At 42.3% G+C, this 9,973-nt stretch overlaps 1 protein-coding gene across 2 annotated transcripts in view; it reads right to left on the bottom strand.

Moving 5' to 3' along the window:
- Window positions 1-1,945: 1,945 nt before the first annotated feature.
- Window positions 1,946-9,973, bottom strand: part of LOC308469695 (SERTA domain-containing protein 2-like) — a 25,401-nt gene continuing 17,373 nt past the window's right edge. For both annotated transcript variants that reach the window (XM_080992532.1, XM_080992531.1), the window contains exon 3: window positions 1,946-5,552. In XM_080992532.1, the coding sequence (XP_080848658.1) occupies window positions 4,694-5,548 (855 nt within the window). In that variant the 5' untranslated portion in view covers window positions 5,549-5,552 and the 3' untranslated portion in view covers window positions 1,946-4,693. The remainder of the gene's footprint in view (window positions 5,553-9,973) is intronic.

The following is a 9,973-nucleotide window of genomic DNA, read 5'->3' as shown; positions in this document are numbered from 1 at the left end:
GGCTCTCAAGAGACCCCAGAGCCTTTCCCATCACCTGCTATGTGAACCTGGAACTGACTGACCTGCGACTCTATTATGCAATAATAAACGGCCCCATTCCAATTGTCTTTGTTGAGTAGGCGTTTATGACCCAGTAGTCTCCCTCAGATTCTAGGAGTTAGGCGTTGGTTCTATAGCAGTTGGGTGGGAAGTATCCTGCTGAGGCCAGCTGCATGGGATTGAAGCCTCATCCAGGCATAGACATTTATCACAAATGCAACGCTTTTTCCCTAAGCCAGACCTCTTATCCACATGGTTTTACACCACCCTTGAGTTGTTTTGCTTGGCTGGGATGTATCCTTGAACTCTGACAATGCTTCTTCCTTGCCTGGATAGAGGATATGGAGGGAAGTGTAAGTGTGAAAGAACCAGTCTAATGTAATAAAAAAAAGCGGGGGCACATAAAATGCACATTTACAGCTCTGCATACTTTTGCCTCTAGCCATGGCCATTAGTGGACATACAAATGCCTTTTCCCCCTCCCTCCCCCAATATACAGGGTCACTTTGAGAAAGCATTGGAGGGTTTCTGCCCATGCTTCTGATTGCTACAGGGTCCCATCCTGTCCACATGATGTATTTGTATACCACCCATTACCTTAGTCTGAGTTAAAATATTTTATAAGAAGCTGCTGGGTGAGGCTATCAAAGTGTTTGTAGTAACATGGCAGCATGGGGCTGTTCAGACCAGTGCCTGGTTTTGCAAAGTGGGCTGGATGTAAGCTAGTAAGCTGAAGCATCTGACAACATGGAGGTGGTTTTTATGTCCAGCAATTGGGTGTACAAAATGGGTTGCACTCCCCTTGAAAGACTATAAATTTAGCTTGGTGGCGAGGGATAGTCTTGGAATGAGCATTGTCACTGGAAGCCCAGCTTCAGAAAATTACCTGGTGAACTGCAGCTCTCCCCGTCTCTTGAGATTTCCATACCCAAACCCATAAAAGTACAGCTGGCACCATTGCTACCATCAGTTGAACACCTGCTCATAAATATTTGCTAATGTATTTGAAAGTCAGTTATCATTTAGTCTTTTTTCTTTTTAGTTTTATCAGTCTTTCATCAATTTACAACACACATATACACACAACTACCTAATCTTTCTTGTATATTTCCCTGACATTTCATAGATGAAGGGGCAGTTTAAAAATACTGAAAAAGACAAATAAGAACTACCTTAAGCCTGGACCACAATCAGGTTTTCAGGCAAGTTTCTGCACATCTTATTCTCCCTTGAAATTCTTTCCTGTTCATTGCTTATTCTGTACCTTTCCTCCAACCACCTCACTTCTGGGCTCAGAGTTTCCCTGCCTCCTTTCCTCAGCCACACAAAAATACTCTGTTTTTAGGGCCAATGTGAGCTTCTAATCCCAGCCAGACAACTAACCCGTGTCTCAAAGAACTATAAACATCCTGACGGGTTGTGGGCCAAGCATATGGAATGTTCATAAACATTCCATGCCAACACAGCAACTTAGCCCTCTGGCCCCACAGAGAACCAGCAGAGTCAATACTTATCTACCCACCTGGCATTTCTGTGCTCCAAACTGCTGCCCAGCTAACTGCTTTCTCTGTGAAGTTTGTGATGTGTTTAACGCACCTCTAAAACCTTCTCTGGAAAAGTGGCTGGAGGTAACTGGAGCAGATAAATGGTAGTGGTCCTCTCCTCAGTGCCATGTTTCTTTACGAAACAGCACTTTCTTCACACATCTGTAACATGTAGTTAGACCCACAAAATGTGCTGCTCACAGTGCAAGTCAGTATCTCTTGGTTAGGAATGGGACCTCTCATGCCCAAGTCAGGTCATTTGCCCTACTGGCATTATGTATCAGTAGAAAACTAAGGGTGAACAGGAATACAGTTGTAAGTACACACAAATATTCAAATTAACCAAGAATTACTTCTGTAGATGAGAACTTAGAATGAAATATTTATTATCACAGAAATTTTAAAAAATATTCTTTTAACCACAATTCTGCTTCATCACAGTGCAGAAGGCCCTTACCATTTTCAAGATTCATATTTATACATACAAAGAAGCATTTCTGCACAATCTGTGTACATTCTTTATACCCAAATCCCTTTACATCAAAGATGGACAGCATTTTGCCGAAGGTTCTGCTGCTGTGGTATAGATCTATTTGCATGGGTTGTGCATGTAAACACACTTTGCTTGCCAAGCTGTGCACTAGGGCAACAAAACAGGATTCATTCTGCATTAGTTGCAGGATCTGGTTCCATTATTAGTAGAGTCAGGACTAAATAAATAGCCCAATATTTGGAACCAAAGATAGAGTATTTGAATTATTTTCAGATTAAACAAGGTTCTGTTTCCATTATTAAAAAATCTGAAGCTTGATGGATTCCTCAAGAACAATAAAATAAAAGAGTTAAAATAAATAGTTAGAAAACAAGGTTGACAATAGCAATATTACTGATAGAGACACATCTGGATAATTTTCTCCACGTCACCTGTGGAACAACCTCAGGCATTTATGCTAGGGACATACCGTGATGCTGGTTGTTCCATAACTAACAACCACGTTCTTGCCCCAGTCTGGAGCCTTTTATCCCCAAAATGCATCATTGTTGAGCCAGTATGCTCTCAGAACAAACCTTCTTCCACTGTCATATCAATACTGGGGTTAGGAAAACATCAATGGGAGTTGGGTGGGAAGGGGAGAAGCAACGATTCCAGCAAGTCAAGTGTGGTTAGAACAACAGGGCAAGGAACTGATGTTGGCTGGTGCTGCTTTGGCCTGCTTTTCCCTGTGGTGCTTGGGCACCTCCTACTGGAACCAAGTGGCAGCTCAGCTCCAACCAGTGCTAGAGGGCTGCCAGCCTCCGTTTCCCAAAAATGTAATAGGAACTGCCTATTACATTTGAGAGTTATTGTGGGGGGGGGGGGTCTTCCAATTCTAATACAATCTGCTCTGCCTTTAGAAATGTGTCTGGAAGCTATGACAAACAGGATGGCCGGTTTTGGCTTTTGATACTTTGACGCCATCTGTTCTTAGATAGGTATGATGAATGGGTGGAGTGGGCAGAAATTGAGGTGGGTACAGATATCTGATGAATTTCCATAATCAGTCAACAACACTACTGCTGGAAAGGCCTGCTCAGTGGCACCAAAGAAAAGCTGGAAGAGTCTTTAGTCCTGGTGGGCATTGCTGGAGGTGCATGCATCCTGACACATTCATGCATACTGGATGCTGATGGCAGGCCTATGTTACAATATGACAAAATATGCTTCTGCAATTTATCGGGATCTCTGCTGTGCAAATTCCTAAACTTCTGATAGGGTGATCCTAAGATTTGCACAGTGCAGACTATTAGCATTTTTCATGCAAAAAAAAAAAAAAAAAGGAGTAAAAACCATCATGAAAGGCATACAATCTATGATTAGCATTTTGAACAAAGCAACACCCCTCCTCCCACAAAAAGGAATCTTGCTAGGCCACAGCTGTGCTCTTAGACATGTCCCGCCCCACTCCTACAGGACAAAGTTGCCAGGACATAGAGTGCACACAGTACACTTCAGACACCTCTAGTATCTTGAATTGGTGCCTGCCATTTGGATTTGATGCACTTCTTTAAGAATACAAGGTGTGCAAAAATGTTCTGCTTAAGTGATGTATATTGCACATAAAATCTAGAAATCGTGTTGCAGAGATACAATATTCTCCAAAGAGTTAAAATAGTTCTACCTGTACAGTAAATACTAAATTTAAAAAACCCATATTACTCCCAAATTGAAGCACATAATACTGACAAAGTTTAAAATCGGATAATCTACATATAAATTACATTTGTTAATGTGTATAATTAAATACCATAAAATTTCCGAAGCCAGCTATGACGCTGAGAAGTTTCTTGTTTATACCGCCACAAACACCATCCAAGAAAACAAAAAATCTGCAGTTTTAGACAAAGCACTGGAAAGAGTTACAGCATTGCTGCTTAGAGAGGTAGTGCCAGCTCCGTCCAACCAGATCAGTGCTTTGCCGTGCCTCTTTTGTTATCTCTAAACTATGATGGAGCAATGTAGTAAAATGTAAAAAGACTATAAAATTTTACAAAAATAAATAGTTTCAAATGCTTTACAAAATGCAAGGCATTTTGCTGCCAAGCATCTTGAAGCTCCTTCAACAAAAGGGAAGAGGCCTGTAGTCCTTTAAATACTTTAAAAATATATTTGTATTTACTGAGGTTGCAAATCCAAGTATGCAACTCCAGTGAATGTCAACAAAGCGTCTCATTTTATATTAAAAATAGAATCATTAGACTTTAGAAGATGTTTTCCCCTTATGGAAATTACTGTTATGCAAATTTTTCGGACAGATTAAAAATTGCACATTTAAAAAAGTGAGATTTGTGGGACTAGGGAAAGGTGCAAGAGACATATTCCTTGCATTTACCCTAGGATAAAAAAATTGCACAATTGGTTTAATAAATACTCCATTTTATATAACAGCTTGCCACTTTTTTTGGTTTATATATAAGTTTTGGAGAGGTTTTGAGAACCACTTAAGGATAATGTCTAACTACCATTCCAACGTAACACATTGCAGTTCAATCCCTCTCCCTGTGTGGCTTTTTCTTCAAACCAGCATAGGGTGGTAGCACAGGAAAAAGTATCTTTGGATTTTAGAAAAGTATCAAGACCCTACAAGAATCTCCATGATATGGTCCAAATCACTGAGATCACTTCTACATATTGGGATGTTGCTTGCTGAGGAGGAATTGCAAGAAGAGAAGGTTTTCAATATCTCTTCTGTGGGTGCCACAGGCGATGCTCTTGGAGGAGTTAGTGAGGGGCAGTCAAAGTCTGAATCGTACATCGAAGTGTCAATATCTTCAAAAATGTCATCGATAGCCAAGTCTTTCAAGTAGCTAGTTGAGCTTGAAATTTCGAAGGAACCAAATGCACATTCCACTCCCTTCAAGTCTTGTCTGTCATCTTCCAACCGAAAGCCTGAAGTTTCAGAAGTCTTAAACTGATCATCTCCAGATCCAGCCAGGTACGAAGGTGGGCTCACGTCCTCCATGAAGTCCAAGTCTTTCAGAATAGATGAAATGGCAGATGACATGTCATTATCTGAAACCACCAGCAAGTTGTTTTCAATTGGGCCTTCCACAGGCCGTGGCTCATGACCGTTGGACTCCTGCTGATGAACACCTGGGAAAATGTGTGATGGCATTCCAAACAAATCCAAGCCCAGGTAACTGGAAGGGCTGGTGCTGAAGCCACTGCACATATGAATGAACTGCTGGCTATTTTCTTGCCTCATCTCCTCCTGGATTTGCCTGACTGTGTTGGCGATAAGGACAGAGCGGTGCAGGTTTGGCTCTGCCAGCATCTTGTAGGTCTGTAGTTTGGTGAGGCACACATTGAGCACCAGCTGCCTCTTGAGTGGATATGGCAGGTTTCGGCTGGAATCGAAGGCACTTGACACACCTGCCATGTTCTCTTCATAATCACTCAGCTTGCGTTTCAGACCTCTTCCCAACATGAACCTGAAACAGAACATAAACCAATGATAAAACTGCAGAGCGGTATAACACAGTCAAGTATACGGCTGTAACAACACTCCTAGGTTTTTTTGTGTTATATATCCTTTTTTACCATCAAAGTCCAGGTGTTATAGTAGAGTTTCCAGACATAAGCCAGACTTGTGTTCAACAAGGGTGCTGTGGCAGATCTCTTCATAGCAGTGATGGCCATACTTGGCCCTCCAGCTTTTTTGGGACTACAACTCCCATCATCCCTAGCTAACAGGACCAGTGGTCAGGGATGATGGGAATAGTAGTCCCAAAACAGCTGGAGGGCCAAGTTTGGCCATCACTGCCTTCATAGAGCTAAGAGATTGCTGTGTTTGGAGGTGGAAATGCAAGGATAGCTAGAGCTTGCCACAAGCATGAAGAAAAGCTGCTGACCTCAACTTCCCAAGAATCCCAGCTTTAATTTTGTAAACACAAGTTTTCTAGCCCTTACAGTTGCCAATATATGCTTGGAAGCATGTGGGCAATGTCTAGTTGCAATTCTAGAAGCCCAAGTTAATGATTCGGGTATCAGAGTGAGGGGCTTCAGTGGCCATGTTGCTCCTTAGTCCTCCTCCAAACCAGCAGAGTAAACACTACATATTAAATTAGGTAAATAAGAAAAACACTCATTTGCTTAATCTTCATGATTTTAACAGGTCAGAGAATTTTGATTTCCTTAATTTAGCGTAATGTTGAGTTTTCAGTGGCAACGTTCAGAGACTAAAGATTCTTTCCCAATGCCCCCTCCCCCAATCATGCAAAAAATGGTTTAAACATTGAGATTTCAGTATTCACTTTAGGCTGCTTGATCTAAAAGCTGGTTTGAGCGCTGAAGGAAAGCTGGGTTCTCCCAATATTTTTTTTGATTTTGACCATACTCTCTCCTCTTCCCTCCCAACTTGGAAGATAGACTTTTAGTCTTGGCAAACACAGAAAAAAAGCTCTCAGAGAAACTGTTGGAGACTTGCTACTCTGCTCCCGTTACAAATTCAACAGCTTCCCCATGGCTATAAACAATGTAATGTATTTCAAAGCAGAAGTGCTTTTGCTCAAAATTCCAGACAATGAGGTGCTTGGGAGAGACTTTTTAAGCAGAACTCTTGGCTCGTAAGAAGAAAGTCCTTCAGAACGAGGAAAGCTGGGTGGGAGGGAGAGAGGAATGATCTTGCCAAATCTTCCCAAATGAAGTCAGGCAGGAAACAGCAGTTCTTACAGCAATCGTAGATCAAAGTCCAGCGAGGGGTGTGCACACCAACCACCCTTGCAACTAAATTCCTCAGTGTTTCTCCTTTGACAGCTGTTCCCACAGAACCCTTACATTGCCAAGTTTCAGTAGTAGTGTGGAGATCTGGCACAAGAGCTTTTTAAAATGAAAATGAGGAAAAAATAGCATAGGAAAGACTCTTTAAACAGTACTCTAATCAGGATCCCTTCCAATCTTGGAAGAATTGGGAGGTTGTGGGCATGTAGCTGGGTAAAGAGGGTATCTCAAAACCTAACACAGAATTTGTACTTCATAACGACAAAAACGTAAAGCATGATTCCTCAAACCAACTTCCTTAGGACACTCTCAGTTTAAGTGCCATACCAAAAGGGAGCAGCAATTAAGGTTTTTCTACATAGAAAACACTTTTGTGAAAGAAATCACATGCAGATCATTTTATGTCGTGATCACACACTGGCGTACTTGGATGTGGTTTTGAAGTACCTAAGGCAAATGGCAAATTTGAGAAAGGTAGCTATGTTGCACCAAGACAACAAAGTGTGTTGTGGTATGTTAAAGAAGTATTTGTTGAGACTCTAGAACTTTAGTCCATAAAAGCTTATGCCACACTGCATCATATAGTCTTGAAAGTGCCACAAAAAGGTTGCTTTCTGCAGCTGAAGATAATGGTTTGAATCCAGAAATGTTTTGCATAAGCAGAAAGGCACTTCAATTAGGCAGCCCTACTAAATTCTCTTAATTTCCCTATCCTGCTACAGCCCCCTCAGGAGTGGCTTTTCAAGGGGTAAAGGGGCTGTAATGTGAGGGAGGCACCAGGAAACCTCCACTGCACTAGCTGAGTTGTTTCTCTACCACTAAATCCATGCCAATGTGGGTTTCACAACACTTACTATCCCAAACCATCTGCCTGTAGGTTTCTCACACAGAAGCACTTGGCCTTAGCAAGAGAGCACACTGAAGGCTAAGTTTACTGTGGCATGAAGTTTCATGGATAATCTCATCAACTGGTATGAAATATCATTTGATGTGTCAATATGTAAATGAGGAATTGGCAATCTTATTAATGCATCCCCTTTTCTGGATAGTGCTTAAAACTGCTTTAGAAATAATAAGGTCTGAGTGGTGATCAAGCCTCCCACAATTTGGGGCATGGACTCAAGAAAAAGGATCATGTCAGTCCCTTGTTTGGTACTGGAGAGAAGAGAGAATTCAGAAAGACCAAAACAAGTTAACTGGGCATTTGCGCTGCTGCAGATAGATACCGGTGAAATCTGGGCTTTGCAAATCTGCTTTTGGTAGGGGACCGTTTGGAGATCCTTCAATTGCTTCAACACACACACACACAGAAAGGGGTGGTGTTGGGGATGCATAAATTTGAGATTGAAAGGCAGATTAAGGCTGGAACGTAAGTATGTTGTAGACCCTGCACACTGCAGAGGGCCTCCCAACGTCCCTTTCGTCTCAGTACTGGGCTCAGCCAACAGCTGCTCAGCTGACAGTAGTGGTTGCCAGCTCCACATTGCAGTTCAAGCCAGGCAAATTTTCCAAACTAAAGATGACCATATGAAGATTTTCCTATGACCGAGTGGACCCCTTCTCCCTCCCTGAAATACATACAGTATTACGTTCTGCTGCTCTCCTCTGCACAGATCTGTGCCCTTCCCAACAAATGCAGAAATATGCAAAGGTAAGTAAGTACATGGATATTTACACAACTTATTAAGATTACAAATGTTGAATTACTGTTTTGTCCAGCTTGGAAAATAAGCGGACCCACCCTCCCCTAACACTGCAGCTCCAACAAGATCTGAGGATGCTCAGATGCAGCACTGATCTACTGGGATGCTCCCTATCTTTCCACAAAAGTGCCACATAAAGGACCACTTAAAACCTCACAAAATGCATCCCGATACCATGAATCCTGACCATCTTGACTACATAATTGTCCCTTTTTGCAGAAGGCACAAGAAAGAAACCAGAAGCACCTTGGAGACCACGGGACATGTAGATTGGGGGGCAGCGAGTGTACAAGATACACACTGGTCTGGTACAGACACAACAGGAGATTTAGGGAGCATGAATGGTAACCACAACTGTGTGAATTGGTTAATGCAGATCTTTTCATGCGAGCACAGCACTTATTATCAAATGGAAAGGTTGTTAACTGAAAGACTTCGGGTAGGATCCCCCTAATCAGTGCTTTCAGTGCAAACCTGTATGAGAGCTTCCGCTTGCACAAATGGGGTTCCCTCCCTCCCCACGTGGCCTCCAAAATAGGCTCAGCGGGGTGTCAGAAGAACCCCTGGAAGAAAAGGAAACATTATGACTGGCAAGCTGAAGTACTTGCAGCCTGGTATTGGAAGTCCATCCTTTGACAGCTAAAGCTCCAGCCTGTGCACAGGAGCTCAAGAGAACCGGTGAATGTTGTCAGGACTGGAAAACATTCTAAACCACTGGAAGTGTTAATCTTAAGCCCCTCACTCTGAAGTGGCAGCAATGCAATTCCTGAGCCACCATCTTCAAGGGAGACAGACACCTGACACAGGCACCAACTGTTGCAGAGAAACAGCTGCCTCTCCCAACACATGAAGCAAGGACAAAGGCGACTCTTCATGCAGAAGAAAGCACTTAAAGCAAAAGCGATTCATTACCCTTTTTTTTAAGGGCCTCATTCTCTCTTGTTTTCATGAAGCACTTCACCAAGAACCACTGCTCCTAAACTGCTTCCTTGTTCTATTTTCCAGGCCAGTTGTAGCTGATCACAGGTGTTTACTCTGGTCATCAGCCTCTCAGCTGATCAGTTAAGGAAAGTAAGCAACCACTTCTAAAACCAACATCTTGCAAGACTTCAATAAAGGAAGAGGGACTGGAGAGAATCAGCTTCACTTGCCTGTGGCTCTGTTCAAAGCCAATTCTTGGCTGGAAAAGCAAATTGCTGTTTCTGAACTTTGGATACAAACTGAAATGAAAAGCCTGCCATGTTCAGCACAATGGGGGACTCGATTCCTTGCTTTGTTACTACAAAACATTACAAACCTCCCCTAACTGTTAAATTCACCCAAAAAGCAGCCAGTAACTCTGGATAAGTAAGCTTGCTACTCTAAGTAATATGTATGCAACTCTACTAAACTATACAGCTTTGGCAAACCAGGAGATCAACACCAGCAGC

The sequence above is a fragment of the Podarcis pityusensis genome (genome assembly GCF_964106645.2).
Source record: "Podarcis pityusensis genome assembly, chromosome: 1".
NCBI lineage: Eukaryota > Metazoa > Chordata > Lepidosauria > Squamata > Lacertidae > Podarcis > Podarcis pityusensis.
Note: the sequence above shows the minus strand (reverse complement) of the source record. Positions and strands in the feature narration are given on the sequence as shown.